Genomic DNA, 22,742 nt, shown 5'->3' with positions numbered 1-22,742 from the left:
CGGCCCCCCCAGATTCGCACCGCCAGCCGCCGGGGAGCTCGGGGCTCCAGGCGTAGAGGCTGCGCTGTCACATGGGCGGCGGCGACGGGGCCGCATTTAAGCGGCCGGGGGACGGCGCCCGCCTCCAGCGCGTCCTCGGGCTCGGCTCCCGCCGGGCGCCCCGCTCTCTGCCCGCCGGGGACCCAGCGCCGCGCCGCACCGCGCCGCCCCCGCCGGGCCATGCGAGCGCGGGCCCCGCCGCGATGAGCTCGCACATCGCTAAAAGCGAGTCCAAGACGTCGCTGCTGAAGGCGGCGGCGGCGAGTGGGGGCAGCCGGGCTGCCCGCCAGGGCCCTGCCCGGGAGCCAGTGCTGTCCAGCCGCCGGCTGCCCGGCCCCTGCCCGGGCACGCCGCCGCCGTCCGGGGACCCCAGTTCGCGGAGGCCCCTGTGCCGGCCGGCGCCGCGAGAGGAGGGCGCGCGGGGGAGCCGGCGCGGGCTCCCCCAGGCGCACTGCAGGCCCCGGGAGGCGCCGCCGGCCGCGGCGTCCCGACCTTCGCCGCCGTCGCCGCTGCCGCCGGCCCGCGGGCGGGATGGGGAGGAACGGGGGCTGTCCCCGGCGCTCGGCCTCCGGGGCTCTCTGCGAGCCCCGGGTCGCGGGGACTCAGCTCCAGCCGCCGCGTCCGAGGCAGACCCGTTCCTCCACCAGCTGCGCCCCATGCTCAGCTCCGCCTTCGGCCAGGTAAGGGCCGCGCCTCCCGCCCGCTCCCTGGAGAGGCGCTCGGGACCCTGCCGCGGCTGCGCGCCCACAGCCCTCCTCCCGCTGCCCGCGGGTCCCCGGGTCACGCTCCTCTGGTCCTCCCGCCGCCCGGCGCCCTAGCCCGCGCGCCTCCTCCCCCGTGCCTGATTCAGCACCCTGTGCGCTGTCCACGCTCCGGGCGTCTTCAGGACGAGGCCCCACCGCCTAGCCTCCCTCCACTTGCCGGAATGGGCCAGTCCTGGACGGGGAGCGACCTCCACAAACCGCCTGGAAATTTGCAGGGGTCAAGGAGGGGTGCTCCGAGCAGGTGGCACCAAACCCACTCCTCCGGCCTCTGGCCAAGACGGCCAATGAGCGACCCAAGAGAGCAATGGGCATGGAGTCTGGGGATCAAGAGTGGGGACCTCGGGGTACACAGCCTTGCTTGGGGATGAGGGACCCTAGCCATTGCCTGTGGTGGCCCCAAAGACCTGGGAAAAGTTAGGAAAGGTAAAAATATGAGAAAAGAGGAGTGTCTGGGTAGTCATGGAGGGATGTACAGAGCTATGGCTCAAACTGGAACTTTGGGGATATTTTAAGGAGGTTGTCTTCTAGGGATGCCATTAAGACGGTGGGCAGTTGTCGAGTTGTGGGACATGGAATAACACCTAGAGACCCCTAGTCTGAGTTAGTGTGTATTCTAGGGTCAGAAAGGTCACTAAGGGGTCATGAGTGGCTCGTTTTGTTTCTTTTCTCTCAAGAACCCCAAGCAGCTGGGCATCTGCCCTTTAAAAATGGCCCCGTGGTCATAATCCAGGTCTACAGTTAGGGGCTGTGCTGCTGAGGAGAGAGGCTCAGCAGAAAGGAACCTGTGAACTCCTGAGCAAAGCCAGGATTTCCTCTAGTTCTGAGTCCATAATTAAGTCAAACTCGTTGGCACAGCATGGACACAGTTCTGCAGCAGCCGAGGAGGGGTGTAACACAGGTCTGATCAGAGTGTCGCGTGCTGTGTGGGCGAAGGTGGGGCCTGTGCGTTTCTGTGCTAGGATATAGCGTAAAGAAGCCGTTTCAAGCTCCTGGCTTGCCATGCTGCCTAGAGCCCATGCTCCAAGGAGGCCGTGCGTGTTTTGTTTCAGATCTGCACATTCCTTTTCAAAATACTACTCTGCAGTGGCTGATGCCGGTGGAGGCATGAAGGCAGCTGACATGAAGGCAGCTGCACGTAGACTCGGGTTGCACGGGGCTGCTGTGGTGGCGTGATAGGGCAGCAGTGTGGCTTTGTTCCTGCCAGGAGCCCTCGTTAGCCAAGTTATCTGGAAACGGTTCTCCAGAGTAGAGATTTGAATGCAGAGCTGTGAAAGTTAGTGCAGTGTTATGTTGAAGAGTTGACTGCAGTGGCTTCTGTATTAGTGAGGGGGTGTCAGGTGTTAGGGCAGGAGTGGTCTGGATTGCAAAAGGGACACTGTGTCATTGAATTGGTGACAACTATCCATTTATCAAATATATTTTGATCGCCTACTTTGCCCAGGCATTTGCTGGGCACTATGGAGACGGAAGTGGACAGGATAGCCAGGGTTCTGGCTACTTTGGAGCTTACAATCTAGCAGCTTAGAAGGGTAGGTCATTGGCCCAGGATCACACACTCTGGTTATTTAGTTTGCTGGTGATCTGACTTCGTTTCTGGAAAAAGGGTCCTTTCTTTGCAGTCTTGCAGGAGTTGCCTGCCTGGGCCCTTTGTGAGCTCAGAGCATTTCAGCTCATGTGCTTTTCTGCTTCTACTTCCTCAGTCATAAAATGAAGGCTGTTTTCCAGTTCTGTGTTCTGAAATGTCACCAGGGTCACCTGAGTCAGGAAGAACTGGAAGGTCCCATCAAATATTTACTAGCTCCCTCTGGAAGCTCTTGCCCCTGGAGCTGCAGGCTTTGTCTTTAAAGCTGGGCACATCCCGTCTAGCCTTCCTGCTGACGGCTCTAAGGCATCTGCTCCAGCAACAGCAACAGCAACAAAACCCGGCCTGGGACTTTGTGTCAGAGTCTCCAGTCTCCTGCAAGAATTAGGCTTTCCGTCCCTTCTCTTTGCATTGAGATTTCTGTCCTTAGAGACAGGGTCAGGACCAAGAGAAGGGAAATGAGATTCTGAATATAGAAACTTTCCGATAGGATCTGCCTTGGGCAAAATATAGCCCTGGGGAAGTATATTTTTCATGTCTCCCAAGTTCCTTTTTTTTTTTAACCTTCAGTGAATCGTTTGACCTCAGTAAGCCTATGTTTCTTTATCTGCAAAATAGGGATAATCATAGTATCTCAATGGGTTTTCGGGGGGAATAAAAGGGGATATGGAGATATGCACAGAGCTTGGCCCAGAGCAAGGGTCTATGGATGTTAGCTATTATTATTGTTGTTGTTGTTGATTAACTACCAAGGACTGTGTCAGAAATTCTTTCCATTTGTAATAGAGTCAGGGAGGGCCAGGGGCCAAAGTGACACTGAAGGTACCAAGATGGACTCTTTCATTAGGGGGAACAGGAATTAGGGTTCTTCCAGTGACCTAACAGAGCATCCTTACTGCCTGCAGGGAGACGGTGTGATTTTGAGGCTAAGGCATGGAATGGTGGCTTAGGAGATAGAGCTGCAGGTTCCAGTCCCAGCAATGTTACTTCCTATTGCTGTGACCTTGGGCCTGTTATTTTCCCTCTCTGGTCTGGGTTTCTTCATCCAGAAATGAGATTGACAAAAAACTACCTTGCAGAGCTCTTATGAGGGTTATACAAGATTAAGGATGTCAAATGGGCTGGCTCAGAGTGAGTGCTGGAAAAGGGCACAGGCTTCATTAATACTATTATTAAAAGAGTAATTGTCAGAACGAGGGCCTGCGTCAGGTAGTTTGAAAGCTGTCTCTGAGCCAAGTGAGGAAGGCCATTAAAAGAAGGAACTCAGGGACTTCCCTGGTGGCGCAGTGGTTAAGAATCCGCCTGCCAATGCAGGGGACACGGGTTCGAGCCCTGGTCTGGGAGGATCCCACATGCCGCGGAGCAACTAAGCCCATGCGCCACAACTACTGAGCCCACATGCCACAACTACTGAAGCCCGCGTGCCTAGAGCCCATGCTCCGCAACAAAGAGAGGCCACCACAATGAGAAGCCTGCGCACTGCAACGAAGAGTAGCCCCCGCTCGCTGCAACTAGGGAAAGCCCGCACGCAGCAATGAAGACCCAATGCAGCCAAAATAAATAAATTAAATAAATTTTAAAAAAACAAAAAAAGGAGCTGAATGACAAAGGACCTCCTCTAGTACCCTCTTTGTAGCCAGCTAAGGACGAGCCACCCAGCTGCCTAGAGAGAAGATGTGGTATCAAAAATTAACTGAGGACAGGCATGACTTGGGGGCAACTCTTGGCACTGGGTCTTGGAAAACTATTTTAAGAATAGTCTTTCTGTTCCTTACCCTAAATTTGGGAAGAAACACCTCTTGTAGATGAGGCAAAGAGGAAAAAAACCCATAGCTCTGTCCCATCCCCTTTCTTTAACTATAGAGACATCTCTTCTGATTTGAGTAGGCTAGCCCAATTCCCAAACTGCTTTGTATGTAAGAGGGTCAAGGTATTTAATGCGTGAGTGAATGAATCTCCAGCCTCTGCACTTCAGTTTCTTGGTTCCTATAGCTTAGATGAGGGAGAGGGACCATATGGTTCGGATCCTAACGGATTCAAGTGCACTAGGCCTGTGTGCCTAGAATGATGGCTTGTGTATCTTACTTACTCCTGCCCAGCCAAGTCACTCCCTACTGTTCTCTGAGACGGCTGGGAGTCCCTGTGGCCTTTCTCTGGGTCCTGGGGAAGGGGAAGAGAAGGTCAGTTTGTGGTTGAGCTCAATCGTAGATGATAGGAATCACTCGATGTCAGGTCGTAGGTTTTGCAGAAGCAACATTGGCACTTTCAACCTCTGTCTAGAGCCCAGTAAACAATGGACAAAGTATCTTCTCATTATCTTATCTTCATAGCAACCTGTGAAACTTAGCATTATCTTGCCCCATTTTAGAGACAAGGAAACAGGTTCAAGAAAGGGGAAGTGGCTTGTCCAAAGGTCACAGTGTAAGTAAATGGCAGGACTGTGATGTGGTGTGTCTGTCTCCAAACAACCTGCCAGTGCCACACCATACTGGCCGGTGGAAAGTCACAGAAGCGCGTTTCCTATTTGTCAGAAGCATCCACAAAGCACTTCTCAGGTTACGACCCAGCTTTCCCCAAGTGTCTTAACACTGGGCTGCCATCCAAGTTCAAATGCTGGTGATAGGACTGATCAGGGCCCAAAGCCAGCCTCCCTCCTAATCAGGAATAATCAGCAATGGGTTTATCCTTCTCATCCCTCTGATCCTATTATTCCATTCCAGAACTCTAAGCGTGGCTTCTGGAGGCCCAGGGGCTGCTGCCACAGTGCATACTGATGGGGAGGCGGGGCCGTGGGATGTGCTTTACTCCTTAGGGAAGCCCCCACCATTCAGCCCTCTGAAATTTTCTGCCAAAGGTCAAGCCATCTGCCTCCTCAAGATCAGTAGTTACTCCTGTCACACATAACCACCACACACCCCATCTGCTCAACCTAAAATAGATTAAGCAAGCTCTGGGTTGGAATCCTGAATCCCTGGCTGCCCTTAAGCCTCAAGCTGGTGTCAGCACCCTCTTCGCTAAAGGATGGGATTTCTTCCAAGTGCGTGGACTTTTCCACAAGGGCCTGGTTTTGCTGTCTCCTGGTCTCCTTGTCTCTAAGGACAGAGGTGTATCCCAAGGTCGACAAATATGTGCTGTGCTCTGCACTGGCCTGCGGGGGGCAGGAGCCACCAGGTCTGAGCCTGTGGGTGCCCTGCTGAGTGAATGGAGGCCCTGCTGGGCCCTTTAGGACCAACGTCGCCACCGGGCAGGGGAAGGGGCACCTTCTATGTGCCTGGAACTGTGCCAAGCCCTTTGCATGTATTATTAACTCCTCACAAGAGTCCTATGAAGGAAGCCTTATTAGAGTACCCACTTTATAAATACAGAAACTGAGGCTCAGAAAGATTAAGAAGTCCTCAAGGTCACGTGGTTGCTAGGCAGGTGGGCAAGATTTGAACGCAGGTCTGTCTGACTCTGTATGCTGAGCTCTTTACCTCTAGATCAGTGGTTCTCAACACTGGCTGTGGGTTAGAATTACCTGGAGTATTAAACAACACCAGCGTCCGGGGCTCACTTACACCTACTCCATCAGCATCCTTGGGGAAGGTCCCTAATGATTCTAGTCTGCAGCCAGCATTCAGAACCCCTGCTTCCCACTGTGCTGCCTTTTCACGTATCCACCCATTTAGTTCATACGAATTGGATTTGTACCCGGAGCCTAACTCATCTCCCCTCTGGGGTCTGCGGTGAGACCTAGCTTTTCAAAAGAGTCTGCAGATGGGCAGTGTTCTACATTTTGTCTACAAGTCTTTCCTGATCCCTCCACACTAAGTCAGATCCCTGTCTCACATTCTCAGAGTGTTTGTGTTTCTCCTTCATAGCATTTACCTGAACTGAGATTAAGTATGTTGATAGCCCTTTAATATCTCCTGCCCGCCTGCCAGAATGTGAGCTCCCTGAAAGCAGGGACCGTGTGTATCTCGTTCCCACAACTTTCCCAGAGCCAAGCACATGGGACAAATGATACTTCCTTCTTCCGTTTCAATAATTCCTTATCCGGTACCTGTCCTGTGCCACGCACTTTCCCCGCACGCACCGTATCACCAGGCGAGGGAACTGAGGGCTGCCATGTGAGCTGCCATGTGAGCCAGGACTCAGCCCCAGACCTCCAGATCCTTCCCATCCATCTGAGTCCGTTGCTCTTCCCACGACCCTGCCTTCAGGCTCTGTTTCCGAGGAACAGGTCTTTGAAGAAGGCATTTTTGTTTGCTCTTCCCATACCAGCTCCCCGGCAGCATCTTCACCCCCTTTCCTGCCCTTTTAAGTGTCAACAGCGCCCCCCTAGCCCCACCCAGGCTCCTTCTGGCCTCCAGAGGCCGGAACCAGGCTGCTGAGAGACTCCCCGACTAATATAAACCATTCCATCGTCGTCAGCGCCACGGTCCTCAAAAGCTATCCAGGGACCTCCCTCCCCAGCTCCCTGGGAGCTGGCCTGTGGCACCTTCTGGGCAGCGTCCCCACCCATCTTCCCCTAACGGGAGCTCTGACCAGCCACCCAAAACTGGACAAAAATTCCTGCGAGAGGAGCCCCTCTGGACTGAAACTCTCAGCCTTGCGTGTAAAGGGTTTTGCTTCAGGGCCTGGGAAGAGCTCGGCTTCCCAGCCTAGCTCTGGTGACCCCTGCTGGGAAAAGCCGGGTGCAGGGAAACGGGGACACTTCCTCTCCTGGGTCGTCTGGCTGGGGCTGTAGGTCACAGAGGTGACATCTGAGGCTTGAGATGAATTCACATCAAAGCTGGAAGCTGGAGGGACGAGGACGTGCCAGTTACCTAAAAAGTTTCATTCATGGGAACTTGAAGACCGCTTTGCAAAGGGCGGCCTCTCTGCACCCCCAAGGAAACCGGTGAAAGATCCTCTATGGGGATCAGGCAGAGGATTAGGAGTTTTGTCGCCCTCGCTCGCTCACGGCCGCCCGCCGTGCCAGCACTGCCTCCATCAGGACCCCCTCAGGGCCGGCTCTTGATTTCCCTTGGGTCGGAGAGAGCGCGCACAGTGAAGGGAGCCGAAGGAGCTGCGTCGGCTTAGCTGTGCTTCCAGCCCTGGAGCCTCATCCCGTTTCGGTGAGGAGGCAAGTGTGAAAAATGGAGCGTGATGGAGACTCGTCACAAGATCTCCCAGGGCCTCACTGGAGCTGCCTGCTCTCAATCCAGCTGCGATGGCGGGGGTGATTAAGATGCGTGTTTGTCCCTGAGCGCCTGCGTGTGTGTGTGTGTGTGTGTGTGTGTGTGTGTGTGTGTGTGTGTGTGTGTGTGTGAGTGTGTGTGTGTGTGTGTGTGTGTGTGTGTGTGTGTGAATGCACACATAAGGTTGGAAGCTGGGAGGCACCCTGGCTTTTGGGGGCCCAAACTAGCCTGCTTCCCCTTCTGGGTCTGCTGGCCTAATTCCTAGCTGCAGCTGCCGTTCTGGGCTCCCCTCCCCGAGGCAATCTCTCTGCAGATTTGACAGCCAGAGAGGAGGGGCCGAGGGAAGGGGAATGGACTGGGGAGAGGCCTCAGCTGTAATCTGATGTAGATGATCCGGCAGCCTTCTCCAGCTCGGCTGCCCTTTGCCGTCAGCTCTCCGGGCGATTTCCTCTATGCCTGCACTCTCCCCTCCTACCTTCGTCTCCTTAAGAAAGTGTCCAGAAAGTTAAACCCACACACATGAACACACACAATCTACAAAAAAAAAAAAAAAAAAAAATCTGGGAACAGGAGCAGGCAGACAAGTGAGAGAGCACGCGCGCAAGAGAGAGGACTCAGATCGGTCTTGGAGGAAGACGGCGCAGGCAGAGGGAGGCTAGGGTTGGTGGGGACCCAGACTAAGGTCTCTTAGCCCCCAGGAGCCTCCTTCATGGACCCGGGGATCCTGAGAGGGGCTGCCTCAGCTTAGGATGGGCAACTGTGTCAAGTCTCCACTGAGAAATCTCTCAAGGAAGGTATGTTTCTGGAGTGATCAGGGCCCAAAGCCTGGGGTGGGGGATTGGAGCATCTTGCCCTCTGCCCCAGAAGTTGGGGGCAGAGAGGGTGGGCCTCTGAAACTTGCTACCCTTCCCGTGGGTTCTGTCTAGAGCTGCTTCCCTGTTTCTACCTCCAGATTCCCTCCTATCACAGTTTTCTATGTCCCAGGCTCTGAGCTGAAGTTGGGACTTTAAGCTGCATGGGGCGCCGTGTTTGGGAATTTGTGCAAGATTTAGGAAAGAAGCCACGTAGCTCCATGAAAAGCATGGATCTTTAGGATGTGAGTGGACAGACCCCCCCTTGGAGCCAACAGGATCAGAAGAGGGTTGAGCTGGGCTTTGACCCTGCTGCTGCTGGTTCCTTCCCGGCATTAGGATGGGGGCTCATTCATCTCCTTTGAGCGTCTCTGAGCCTCTCTGGTGGTTTCTAAGCCTTCAGAGTTGTGGGTTTTGAAGTAGATCGTCTTGCTCCTGAGAGGAACCAAGCCAGGTGTCCCCTTCTACCCTTGATAATTCTTGAGTCAGGTCAAAGACTCACAGCTAGAACCAGACTGGTTTGGGGCCCCAGGGTTGTTTCCATCGAGAAACAGAGTGTACAGCAAAGGCATCTGTAAGTTGCTTTCTGTAGTGGATGTATTGCTTACACACCACGGTAATATCCTTTTGCAAGAATCCTTTTAGGAAAGCAAATAATCACCTCCAAATCATCTTTCCTGCAAACCTGGGCTTATATCTGTAAGGTCTTGCTTTAAGTGGGCTCTGCCTGTATCTCTGGTCCTCTGTAGTCAGGCCATAGAAGAAACTCATAGATATTACTTAAAGGAAGAAGTAATGTGAGGGATGTTTTCCTCCAAATTATTTTATTTACCAGATGAGGAACTTGATTGCCACTCAGGTTAAGTAACTAACCCAAGGTCTCAGATTAGCTAATGGCTTCTCTACCCCCAGCCCCATTCTATCTCCTCTGTTAGTTTGACAGCCTCTCAATTTAGGACATTTCAGGCTTTTCTGCTCATCATCTTCCTCATTTAGCTAAGCTGCTCACATCAAATTCCTTTTAATCTTCACTGTTCCTTGGATCCTTCTGAGGGTTGACTGTTTCTTCTGTGCACACACCCCCCAATCATCTGTCATCTTAAAGGAGAGTCTTTTGCATCAGAGGTGGCCTCCACACTGTTGCAGAGAAGCAGAAACGGATCTGAATTAGTTTAGAGGACCACAGGGCGAAGGACCTTTCCCTGGGTTCTGTCCAGAGTTTCAAGAGGTAAACTAAAGAACAAGTATTGTCCTTCTGTCCTACCCAACCCATCTTCCCTTATACAGCAGAGGGCTTAAGAGTCAGACTTCTCAGGTCTCCTCTTTCTAGCCATATGACCTTGGATAAGTTACTTGACCTCTCTGGGTCTCAGTTCCTTTGTCCATCAAGTGGAAATACTAACATCTACCTCCCAAGGTGATTTTGGGGGCCAAGGAAAGAGCTGGGAACGCTGCCTGGAATATAGTACTCAGTAAATGTTAGCTAGTGTTATTAGCTTTTCCACTCTGGGTTTTCTGAGAAGGGGGATGGAAGTAAAAAGGGAAATAGGAGAGGTTTTGCATCCATGGAGTAGGGCAGAAGATCATAAAACATATTGCATTCAATTTCATGTATTTGTATAATAGTAATCATTGCTTCTTCCTGAATATCTGCAAGATCTCCAACACCTGTTATCTCATTTGCTCTTTTCCACCCAGTAGTTCTCTTGGCTATTTTCTAGAGAAAGGAGCTGGACTCGGAGATAAGAGCGTTATTAAGATCCCACAGCCAACCAGAAGCAGAGCTGAGATGTAAACCCTGGTCTGTGTAAATCCAGAGGTGGTATTTTTTGTGGGTTTTTTTTTGTTTTTTTTGAATTTTATTTATTTTTTTATACAGAAGGTTCTTATTAGTTATCTATTTTATACATATTAGTATATATATGTCAATCCCAATCTGGTATTTTGTTTTTATTTTTGCCTCTGTGAGAGGCTGCCTCTCTCTTTTTCCTGCTGTCAGAGATGTTATTCATAGATTAACGAACCTGACCTTACAGGTCATCTTAGCCCAAATTCCCACTCCCTGGGCAATGCTCTCGCCCACCTCACCAAGTGCTTCCTCACTCAACTTCTCCTTGAATACCTTCAGTGAGAAGGAGCTTGTGCTTGGCGAGCTTGTGTTGTTAGAGAGCTGTTAGGTCATGAGTCGTGCCAGCCCCTCCTGTTGCCCTGCCACACTCAGGAGACGTCCCCTCAGTGCCAGGAAACATTGTCAGCCTGTGGGCCGCTGCCCACTTGGCTTCCTAAGTAGTAGCTGGGAATTGGTAATGGAAAGAGGAGGTCTCCTCCAGGCTCTGAGCAGGGCAGGACTGGGCTGTCAGGTACCATCACTGGCCAGGGAAGAACAGAAGCGTCCTGGGGCAACTTGGTGCCAGGCAGGGTTAAGATCAAGAGCTGCAGTGGAAATTTCCCAGCCATCACTGGTTCCTCCTTCGTAGGAGCAAATGTTTCTCTGTCCTTCTCACTTCTTTCTTGATTGGCAAATATTCTCCCACTTCTTCTGCAGCCAGATGTAAATGCCTTCTGGCATCCAGCATCCCTTAAGTTGCATCATCATCATCATTGTCATCATCGTTGCCATCATCATTGTCATCACCATGGCAACCCCACAGAGTCAGCCCTTACGCTGCTCTAGGCACTGTGCAATAGCCCATTTACCTCTCACAGAATTCTGTGAGTTGCCCTGATCGTACCCACTGGACAGAGAAGGAAACCAGAGCCCAGAGAGGTAAAATGACCTGCCAAAGGTCACATAGCAAGCAAGCGGCAAGCCAGAATTTGTCCCCAAGACTGTTTGAGTCCAAAGCCAGTTATACTCAAGCTCCCCTCGGAATTCTGTGCTGCCTGCTGCCTCCTTCTGGGTGTGCTCATCCAAGCCAAGTGAGTGAGAATCAGCCAGAAACGAAAAGGCTGATTCTCTACCAACATCTCCTGAGATTGTTTCCTGGGGTTAAGCCACGGTCGACTCCTGGGCTCCCTCTGTCATGAAGGTCTCTCTGGTCCTGCCCTGGCTCAAGACATGTCCCCGAAGCCTATGCAAGTGTGGCCGAGGCTCTGAACCTCTCCTGGTCATCAAACCAGAATGGACCCTGGTCATGTCTGACACCCCTCAAGTTCTAAGATTACCTAAGGTGACACTTTTTTGCACTCACTGGACTCAGGCCTTGGACTGAGGTCCTGCACCTCGGGTCTGAGTTGCTGCTTTCCCTTTGAGGAGCCAGAATATTGCTCCTTCATCTCTAGGCCTGGAAGAGGCTTAGGAATTTGGAAGAGAGTCTAGACTATAGCTCCACAGTGTGGGGCTCCGGGGAGGAGGACCACGAGGACAGGGTGAGATGGGGGAGGTTGCTCTGCTTGTCTGCCTAGGAGGACAGGCTACCTGTTAGGTCGTGGGATCTCCTCCTGGGCGTGGCCTTCCTTGAGCTGGAGGAAACTGTTAGAAAGCAGGTACAGCAGGATGGACGGGCAGGGCATGCAGCTCTGGCGTTCTTGGACAAAGACAGCCCTCTAAGTTTCCACCACTCTGTCTTTCCTTGGAAGGTTTGGCTCCAAATCCCCACGCCGGGGGGCGGGGAGGCATCAAGCTCAGGGCCGAAGGCAGACTGCCCTCACCTGGATTCTGGGGGGGGCGGTGCTGGGCATCCTGGCCGGGAGGCTGGGGTGGAAGAGAATATTGTGTCTGGCTGCCGCTGTTGCCCTAAGGGGACAGTCTGTGGGCAGTGTTGACTTTTTATAGCTGCATGGGAAACATCAGGGAAGAGGGTGGGCTGGCCGTGGCCTGGGAGCCCAGCTATATTCCACCAGCAGAGAGGGCCCCTGCCTCAGCCTCTAGAGGTCCTGCAGGCTGGGCTGGGCAGGGTGCCAGTGAAGGCGGGAGGGACGAGGAGAATTGCTGGTGGTAGAGAGCCTCTAGTCTCAAGGCCACACACTAGGTGGAATCTGACCCACAGATGTGCTTTGTTTAGCCCACCTGGTGCTTTAAATCAGAAGATCTGGCAACACAGGGCTGGAGTTACATAACGCTGTCCCTTCAAAGGGGACACACAGCATCCGTTTTGCCCCAGGCACCGCCTCTCACACCTGCCTGCTTCATCTCTGTTCACTGCGGCACCTGTGTCTGCAGCCTCCGGTCTCTCAGGCTAGCTGAGCCTCTGCTCTTTGTGTCACCAGTTCTGATGGTTCTCACTGCCTTCCAGTGGGTTCCAGTGGGGGTAGGGTCAGAGGTCAGTCGGGGAGCTTAGCCCCGGGAATTGCGCTGGGACATTGGGAGCATCTTGGGAAAGGACATTATTCCCTGAATGAACAGAAGCCTCCCTCTGCCTGCTTCTCTCTCTGAGCTTCTGCATGCACACGAGTGTGTGGTTCTGTGCACGTGTGTGTGTATGTGTGTTTGTGTCTGCACATGGGCCACACAGAGTGTATCAGACCCAGCTCTCCCTGGAGCATCCGTTTTGGCCAAGGACTGGGGACTCCACCTGTTGGACCAGTTTGATGCCTGCCCCAGAGCATCCTGAGGGCTCTCTGCACCCTGCTGTTTGCCTTGCAAGGTCTGCTCTTGGGAAGGGCCCCTTCTAGGACCAGGAGCCAGGCTGGGGCCAGGAGGACCCAGCTGGGCAGGGAGGTGATGCCCCGCCTCTCTTTTGTATTTGCTTGGTGCTGGCTGAAGATGCGCCAGGAGGAGACCAGCTATACGGTGGTGCAGACGAGTGAGGAGGGGCTGGCGGCCAGCGGCGAGCTCCCCGGACCGCTCCTGATGCTGGCCCAGAACTGCGCCGTCATGCACAACCTGCTGGGCCCAGCCTGCATTTTCCTGCGTAAGGGCTTCGCGGAGAACAGGCAGCCTGTACGTAAGTTGGCCCCGGTGGAGCCGCGCTCGACTTGGCTTCACAGGGCGTGAGGAAAGAGGTGCTGGGAAGAAGAGGGGGCTCTGTACTCAGCAGTGTGCGTCCCCCAACGGATACACCTCAAACCCACAACTTGTGAATCTGACCCCCAAAGTTTCCCACTGATGGCTGCAAAGCCCTGGAGAGTCCACATCCACCAGCAAGAAATGATAGCAGCTAATATTGCTTGGGTGTTTTTGTTTTTTTTTTTAAGCACTTACTATGTGCCAGGCACTGTGCTAAGTGCGTTGGCTCATCACCTCTCTTAAGCCTCAGAGCAACTCCAAGAGGTAGGTGCTATTATCCTCCCCATTTTACAGATGGGGAAACTGAGTTGGAGAGGTAACATGCTCAAGGTAACATCTGGTGGGTGATAGAGGTGGGATTCAGATTCAGGGATACTGACTCAAAGACCTCCTGTGCTCTGAACAACAGTACTGAATACGCGGCACCATCCAGTAGAACTTTCTGTGGAAACACTGTCCAATCTGCGCTGCCCTCCCTCTACAGGAGCCACTAGCCACCTGTGGCCACCGAGCCCTTGAAATGTGGCTAGTACAACTGAGGAAGTGAATTATTAATTTTCTTTGATTCCAATTTAAATAGTCACATGTGACAACTGCTTTGGATGCCCTCCCATGGGTATCTGAACAGTCACAGGGAGGAAGGTATTAATAGTGATGTTACAGATTCAAACATCAGTAGGTTTAAATGCCACCTGTTAAACACTTTACGCATCTTGCCTCACAGATGCTCACAAAGGCCGTGTAAGGTGAGTATTGGTATTAACCCATTTTACAGATGAGGAGACTGTGGCGCACACGGTTGAAGGGACCTGCCCAAGATCCTACATCTAGGAAGCAGCAGATCTGGGCTTTGCCCTTGAGTCCATCTGACTCTAGAGGCCAAGGTCATCCCTCGACTGCTTAAGTTGAGGAGTGAGAGGTGTGGTGGGCTCCATTCCCACCTGACCCCCCAAATCGGTGCTCATGGTTTCTCTGCCCCATCGGTGGGCATCCCCGGCTCTACTACACATCCTCACGCCGCTCTGCCCTGGGGAGTGTATGATTCAGGGACCGGCCAGCAGGACTCAGTTGGACCAGCTCCGGCCACGGGCACACTGCCAAGGGGTACCCAGCTTTTTTGCTCCCTGGCTCTGGGTTTATAAGAAGTAGGGTGGGGGCTGCAGAGCTGGGTCCTGGAGATGTGAGAGGCTACTTGAGGCCTGCAGGGTGGGAAAGGTTGTGTCACTTGTCCCAGTGAGCATAGAGGTAGGATTAGGTAGGTATTAGAGGGCGTGACAACCCCTCCCTGTGAACAGTGACAGGTTTTTAAAGTGGAAGTCCTTACGATTATTTCACAGAAACAGACACCTTCAGGTGAGTCCTACCTTCAGCTAAAAATGCCGCTAGCAGGACCTGGTAGCCTGCAGCCTACTCGTTCCAGGCTCACGTACGCTCTCAGCACTGTCCTACCACGTACGGCCACTTCTGAGAGCCGGGTCCTTCCTGCGCAGCTGGTGGTCCCACAAAATGTTGCTCAGCAGCCCCTTTCTAGAAGATTCTCAGATTTTCCAGCACTGGGGTCCCTTGCCCTGGGGCCAGTTTGGAGCAGGTGGGCAGCAGCCTCTCACCCGCCCTGGTCCTGTTGGCTAGAACAGCCTATGTGCACAGCTGAGATGCCTCATGCTCGCTGTGGTCCGCTCGCTGTGGCACACCCGTGTGTCTGTGTTTGCAATCGGTGTGCCCACACCTGGTGTGCACTTCCTCAGGGCGGGCACACCCTGCCCCGTGTTCTCCCTGCCCAAAGGCAGAGAGCTGTGACATATGGAGAGGATGAGCCCCGTGGACCAGTTTTGGAGCCTGCTAAGCATGTCCATCTGGGCACCGCATCCATTTCATGCCAGTCTGTCTCCCTCCTGGGCAGGCCTGGGGCGACTGACACCTCACCAGCCGGAGCCTGCCCCCTGCTTCCTCTGGGCCTGCTCTTTGGAGATTTCTCTGCCATCTGTTCAGATGCCTCGTCCCAGGGCTTCCTTGACTCCCCAAGGAGAGCTGGGCACTGTTTGAGGTTGCAGACGTGCACTTTGGACCCTGGCAGCCGCCAGAGGCACTGGCAGCCCCCGGGGTCCTATGCTGTGTCCTGTGACAGGGCGAGGTATAGGATGGGGGTCAAACTGGAGAAGGTGGGGCGGTGCCCAGGAATCAGGGCACAGCCACATCCTGCCTCCACTCCCTCAGCTCTTCCTCCACCTCCTGTTCCTCCCTCTTGGGTGCCTGTCTGGGCCCCCACTTCCCCCCCGGCCCCTCGCTTCTCCCATTGCTTTGCAGGCCTCTTCTCCCCTACTCTTCCTGGTTTCTTTGGGTAGAGCCCTCTTCTTTCTGTTGTGACCTCCCGCTAACCCCGTTTTATTTACAGGTTTTGGCCTCCAGACCAGCTCTGTTCGCTGACACGTTCTTGTGTCTGGAATAAGGGGCTGGGGGCCCAGAGGTTCTGTACCCAGGCTGGAGAGGGCTCCTACTTCCCTGGGCATCTCCCATGTCTGTGGGACAGGTGGGGCTGCATCCTTTCCCCTCCAGGACATGGTCCAGGCATGCCTCCGCTGCTGCCCCATCACCTCCCGCCCAGTGCCTGCTGCCACTGGGACGGCCGTCAGCTGGGCCATGTACGACTTCTGGGCCCCTTGCAGCTGCTAATAGGACATGTTCTTTTGTTTCAGGACAGATCACTGCGGCCAGAGGAGATTGAAGGTAAGAACTGGCCCCTTAGGGGAGAGGGCTGCTCAGCCATCCAGAAAGATGAGGAGAGGAAGGTGGGTGGGAAGAGAGGCAGAGATATCTCGGCCTCCTGCAAACGGGGCCTGGTGCAGAGCCAGGCATCATCTGTGGAGCCAGGCGTTGGAGGAATGCAAGAGTCAGCAGACCCTCGGGCTGCCTCTGCCCCAGAGACTCTGCAGGTCATCCCCCCACCCCCCACCCCACCGTCCACAACCAACCCTCCCCTGCTTCCTTCGCTTCCCCAGAGCTCCGGGAGGCCTTCAGAGAGTTTGACAAAGACAAGGACGGCTACATCAACTGCCGGGACCTGGGCAACTGCATGCGCACCATGGGCTACATGCCTACCGAGATGGAGCTTATTGAGCTGTCTCAGCAGATCAACATGAACTGTGAGTCCCTCCACCGGGTACCTCCTTCCCTCCCCAGCCTCGCCCTTGCTGTCCTCTGCCTGGGTTCAAGTTCTCGGCCCACCTCTTCCCAGCTCTGTGACCTGGGGCAAACTACTCTCTCTGTGCCTCGATTTCCTCACCTGTAAAATGAGGGGTGGGATAGAGGGAATAGAGCACAGGAAGTCAATTGGGGGTATGTTTATTTCTTTATTATTTTTTCATGGTGTATTTATTCATTTATTTTTTATTTTTATTTTTGGTAACAGCTTTATTGAGATATAATTCATAGACCATACAACTGGCTCACTTAAAGCATGCACTTCAGTGGCTTCTAGTATGTTTAAAGTTGTGCAACCATTACCACAATCAATTTCAGAATATTTTCATGGCCCCCAAAAGAAACCCTGTGTCGCTTTGCCATTACCCCCAAGTCCCTCCCCAGCCCTAGGCAACCACTAATCTACTTTCTATCTAAGCAGATTTGCCTATTCTGGAAGTTTCTTTTTTATTTTTATTGAAGTATGCTTGATTTACAATATTATATTAGTCTCAGGTGTACAACATAGTGATTCAAAAATTTTTATATATTGTACTCTATTTAAAGTTATTATAAAATATTGGCTCTATTCCCTGTGCTGTATACTATATCCTTGTGGCTTATTTATTTTATACATAGTAGTTGGCATCCCTTAATCCCCTGCCCCTATCTCGCCCCTCCTCCCACTTCCCTCTCCCCACTGGTGACCACTAGTTTGTTTCTGTATCTGTGAGTCTGTTTTTCTTTTTTGGACGTACTTAAAACAGCCCAATACCTGGCACACAGTAAGAGGTGAACAGAGGATACCATTATTATGTTTTTCTCTGTCTTCATTTTCATTCTCCCAGGAGCAGACCAGGAGACAGGGGTTTGAGTGCGGTAGTTTACTCCGTAGCGGCAGGACGGCATCGGTAGGGGGTAGGGAGATGAGAGGGCGGAGACGAGGAGCCAAGGCAGGAGGCGCTGGAGCAGCTGCCACTGTGGGTGATGGAGTCTAGTTCTGCAGGGAGCTCGGGAAGCTGGCGTAGCAGGCCCACCTCGGAGTTGTCCCCAGCCCTTACCTCTCAGCTGGGTATTTATCCCCCAAACTCAGTCACTGGCTGAAAGTGCTGTGAGCAGACCCCAGGGGGCAGGTCCCCTGTATTTCTCCCCGCTGAGGGCCGCTTGGAAGGTGAATTCTATTTGCACAACGAGGGAAAGGTGGGGGCAGGTGGGCCAGGTGCCCACGGCTTCTGCTTCTCTCTCCGCTTTTCTGCATGTGTGTCTCTGTCTCTCCTTCTCTGAAATTCTTTGCCTGTCTCTGTGACCTAATAATTCTTTCTCCCCTCCGTATCCACCCCTGTCAACTTCCTGACTTGTTCCTTTAGTCAAACTCCAGCCACTCCCCTGAGCCATTCTGTGACAATCCCCGGTCCATGGTCACCTCTCTGTCCTCATTTGGCCTTTGCTTATATCCTGGGCCTCGAGCTGGGCAGGTCAAGGAGGGTTGGCAGTTCCCTCAGTTGCCTAGTTGGAGATGGGCAGTGGTTAAATTTTTATTCTTTTAAATATATATTTATTTATTTATTGACTGCGCCACGTGGCATGCGGGATCTTAGTTCCCCGACCAGGGATCGAACCCGTGCCCCCTGCAGTGGACGTGCAGAGTCTTAACCACTGGACTGCCAGGGAAGTCCCAGATGGGCAGTGGTTAGATGGATGATCCAGCCTGTTCCTCTGTCCCCAGTGGGTGGCCATGTGGATTTTGATGACTTTGTGGAGCTAATGGGACCTAAACTCCTGGCGGAGACGGCAGATATGATTGGAGTAAAGGAACTGCGAGATGCCTTCCGAGAGGTGAGTGATGGGCAGTGGACAGGCAGGGGCAGGGAGTTTGTTAGAATTCCAACCTGGGACGGAAATGTGAGCTCTGGATCCCAGACCAGGGGAAGGAGCTTGGACAGAGAAGGGATCCGGGGAAGGCGGGACAGTGGTGCTGGAGAAGGGGCTCAACCTTGGGATCTGCTTCCAACAGTCTCCATGTTGTAGCTACTCCTCCCTCCTTCCTGCCCTCTCTAGTTTGACACCAATGGTGATGGGGAGATAAGTACCAGTGAGTTACGAGAGGCCATGAGGAAACTCCTGGGTCATCAGGTGGGACACCGAGACATAGAGGAAATTATCCGAGATGTGGACCTCAATGGGGATGGACGAGTGGACTTTGAAGGTAGGTGGAAGTGGTTTTGAGAGTGGAAGAGAAACCAGGGCAGTAGTGGGCATCCACAGAGCCCTCCACGTGTGTATCCATGATGCAATCATCAGTGCACTCCAACTTCCCATCCCCCTACCCTTCCATCCTGCCACCCCTCTAATCTGCTTCCATCCCTACACCCGTCCATCCATCCAACAATCTGTCCATCTTTCCATATCTATCTTTCCATCTTTTCATCCATCTATCTCTTTATCTGTCCAGGTGCCTATTTACCCACTCACCCATGTGTAAACAATTATCCATAGAACCATTTATCTACGGCCTTATCTATCCATCCATGCACCTATTCATTCTTCTCTACATTCACCCATGCATTCATCCATGCATCCATCTACCCATGTACCTCTCTCCAGCTATCCATGCATCTCTACCTCTCAACATTCATTCATACATTTATATATCTCTACTCATTTGCCTATATTTCTACCCATACTTCCACTGATCTGTCCATCAGTCTGTACAGTCATTTTCCCATCTCTATCCATGTACTCATCCATCCATCCATCCCTGTGTCCATCTGCCCCCATCCATCTCTCTCCATCTATCTGTCCACCTACTCCTGCATCCATCCATGTAGGTATTTTCTGAATACCACATTCCTCAACCTGACACTCAGGCCCCCTAAAATCTCTCCACAGCTCACCTCTCTGGCCACAGCTCCTACCATTCCTTCACTCACACTCCACCTTAAAGCCATAGGTGGTCCATGAACCTCACAAGCTGTCATTTGAATACATTGTTCTTTTTGTCAGGATGCCTTTTGTCCTATTCTTCGCTGGTCCTAAATTCTATTCATCATTCAAGACCCAGCAGTGGGGCCACTCCCTCAAACACTGCTTTCCTCATTCCCCAGATAGAACTTCCTCTTTTCTGGGCTTTCACAGCACTTCAGGCTCACCCTCATTCTTCACACTGGCCCCTAAATGCTAGTTATATCTCTGCTTGACTCTGAACTTTTGGAGAAGAGGAACCCTGCTTTCTTTATCTCTGTCATTCCCACAGAACTCAGTACCGGACACATAATGAACGCTCAGTAAAAGTGTTTTTAAAATAACTAATAATAATTATAATAGTGATCATCTATAACTGTACAGTTATTGTATACCAGTCACTGTAGTAAGTAGCTTTACACATATTATCTCATTTAATTTTCATAATGACTCTAGGGACTGCACATTATTACCTCATGTTATAGATGAGGAAACTGAGGCTCAGAGAAGTAATATAACTTCCTAACTGGTAAGAGGCAGAGCTGGGTCATAAACTCAGGCCTGGAATCTCAACCACTACATACATTACACTGTACATGATACCGTCCGAGGCACCATGGGATACGGGAAAAAAAAAACAAAACAGCAAAACATTGATTCTGCACTCCAGGAACGTGCATTCTGAGCAGAAAGGCAAGATAACCATGAGCAAGACTGTGAATATGTCCAGAACACAAAGGCTGGGAGGCCTTTTCTGGGGAGTAGCTGGTCTTCAAGGTCAAAGAGAGTGTGGCAATGGAGAGAAGGCTTTGCTACCACGAGAGCTGAACATTTCAGGTCACCCCATGTCCAGGTAGTGACTCCCACAGATGCCGGCTCTTCCCTGAAAGCCCAGCATCCCCCATTCATTCTACCAGCGTGTGTTGTACACCTAGTGTGTGCCAAGACCTGATCCCTGCCTTGAGGAGCCCAAGACCAGCGAGGAAAGCCGAAGCCAGCAGTATGGTCCATGCTGTTTGGGGGAAGTACAGCAGGCTGTGGGGCACAGTGGGGGCACCTTTGCCACGCTGGGAGGGGGGGATTAGGGAAGGCTTCCTGGAGGAGGCTATAAGTAAGTAGAGGCTTAAGAGATAAGTAGGAGCCAGCAGGTGAAAAAGAAGGAAGAGATATTTACCCAAAGGAATTGAAAACTTATATCTGCACAAAAAACTGCAAACAGATTTGTTGTTTATAGTAGCTTTACTCATAATTGCCAAAACGTGGAAGCAACCAAGACGTCCTTCAGTAGGTGAATGGATAAATTAACTATGGTATATCCAGACAATGGAATATTATTCAGCGTTAAAAAGAAATGAGCTATCAAGTGATAAAAAGACACGGAAGAACCTTAAATGCGTAGTAAGTGAAAGCAGCCAGTCTGAAGAGGCTACATAGTTTGTGATTTCAACGATATGACATTCTGGAAAAGACAAAACTGCGGAGACGGTGAAAAGATCAGTGGTTGCCAGGGGTTGTGAGGAGAGGGAGGGATGAAGACGGGGAACACAGAGAATTTTTAGAGCAATAAAACTATTCTGTATGATAGTACAATAGGGATACATGTCATTCTACATTTGTCCAAACCCACAGAACGTCCAACACCAAGGATGAATCTTAATGTAACCGTGGACTCGGGGTGATAATGTGTCAGCGTAGCTTTATTGACTGTAACCAACGTCCTACTTTGCTGCAGGATGTTGACGATGGAGGAGCCCGTGCGTGTGTATGGCAGGCAGGGAGCGTATGGGAAATCTGTACTTTTTGCTCAATTTTGCTGTGAACCTAAAACTGGTCTAAAAAATGAAGTCGAGTTAAAAGAGAAGGGAGCAGGGATAGGCTGCAGGAAAGCTGAGAGGTGAACAGGAGGGGCGTGTGTTGGTTGCCCCTGAGGCGCTGACAGGGAGCTCTGTGGAGTCAGAGCTTAGTGGTTGGAGGTGAGTGGTGACAGGTGAGGCTGGAGATGTCCGCTAGGGTCAGAACAGGGAGGCCCTGGGGTCGTGTCAGCATCCAGCACGTTATCCAGTGGGGACCATGAGAGGTTTAAGAGGGGTCAGATACGCAGATAGAAAACTCCTGCTAGCTGCTGTGTAGAAGGTGGATTGGAAGATGCTGGATGGGGGAAATTCTCCGGCCGTCCAGCGGTTAGGATTCCGCGCTCCCACTGCAGGGGGCGCGGTTGGATCCCTGGTGGGGGAACTAAGATCCCGCATGCCGTGTGGCGCTGGCAAAAAAAAAAAAGAAGATGCTGGGTGGACGTTGGGGACCAGCATCGGTCAGGGGCCGCGGCAATAGACACGGGGCCACCGATCCGAGGGAGGTTTGGAGGCAGCGTCCTGGGCCCTGACTGCTGCTTTCTCCCCACCCCCTCCTGTGCACCCCACCGCAGAGTTTGTCCGGATGATGTCCCGCTGAGGCCGCCAGGGCCCCTCCAGGACTGCCAAGCTCCACGGGCGGGGAGAAGAGAAGCCGGAGCTCGCCTCATCCCGCCGCCGCCGCCGCCGCCGCCGCCGCCCAGAGCCCGGGACGTACTGGCGGATGGGGCCTGCCTGCACCCCGGGGAGGTGCCCACCCCGGACCCCCGCCCCTCCGCACTGTGAAAGACTCACGACTCCTGCAACTGGAAAGGGGGGCGCCCGCCGACGAGGAGGCCACCGCGCCAGGCCGGCGGAAGTCAGGCCGGGCGCCAAGTGCCATAGACCCAGCCGCTGCTGACTGGGGGCGCCCCACACAGCATGTCTGCCCCCCGGGGCAGAGCCTCTCGCCGCCCCCCTTAGCTCTGTGCCCGCCCCCCCTCGCCTCAGCCCTGTTATCTCAGAACCAATAAAAATATTTCCAAGAGAAAGGCGGCCGTGGGGGGGGTCTTTGCTTCTCCAGCCTGGTTAGATGACACACGCGTTTCCTGAGTACCAGCTGCGCGCTCAGAACTGGGTGAACCTCCCTGCCCTTGACTTGTACTGAGTTCCCATTAGGCACCCAGCCTCTTCCACCTTTGACTGAAAGGGAGACTGGGGCATATAGTGATGTAGCTGGATTTGCTGCTACCCCAAACAAGGTCAAGTTCTATAAGGAAAGGAGACTGGATATTGGTTGCGTAAGCATCTAGCAGGGTCTGCCTCACTTCCGGCCTCCCTGGAGATTTCACACTGGTCGAGATAATCACATCCACATGTGATTACGAATTGTGATCCTGCTTTTAAGGAAAAATGCAGGGACCTTTGG

General features: G+C 52.8%; 1 protein-coding gene across 3 annotated transcripts; it reads left to right on the top strand.

Annotated features, from left to right (window-relative positions):
• Nucleotides 1-3: 3 nt before the first annotated feature.
• CABP1 (calcium binding protein 1) lies at nt 4-22,365 on the top strand. 3 transcript variants are annotated; one of them, XM_067700562.1, is made up of 7 exons: nt 4-719; nt 13,104-13,280; nt 16,040-16,070; nt 16,343-16,486; nt 18,250-18,359; nt 18,582-18,729; nt 21,910-22,365. In XM_067700562.1, exons 1-7 carry the CDS (start codon nt 72-74, stop codon nt 21,933-21,935), a joined length of 1,284 nt encoding a protein of 427 aa, XP_067556663.1. In that variant the 5' UTR covers nt 4-71; the 3' UTR covers nt 21,936-22,365. The 3 variants fall into 3 exon arrangements, with proteins under 3 accessions (XP_067556663.1, XP_067556664.1, XP_067556665.1); XM_067700564.1 differs by lacking the exon at nt 4-719 and adding an exon at nt 8,104-8,341 and having other exon boundaries at nt 21,910-22,124; XM_067700563.1 differs by lacking the exon at nt 13,104-13,280 and having other exon boundaries at nt 9-719; nt 21,910-22,124.
• Nucleotides 22,366-22,742: the final 377 nt, after the last annotated feature.

Source organism: Pseudorca crassidens, chromosome 12 (genome assembly GCF_039906515.1).
Source record: "Pseudorca crassidens isolate mPseCra1 chromosome 12, mPseCra1.hap1, whole genome shotgun sequence".
Classification (NCBI taxonomy): domain Eukaryota; kingdom Metazoa; phylum Chordata; class Mammalia; order Artiodactyla; family Delphinidae; genus Pseudorca; species Pseudorca crassidens.
This window is presented reverse-complemented; position numbering and strand designations above follow the sequence as displayed.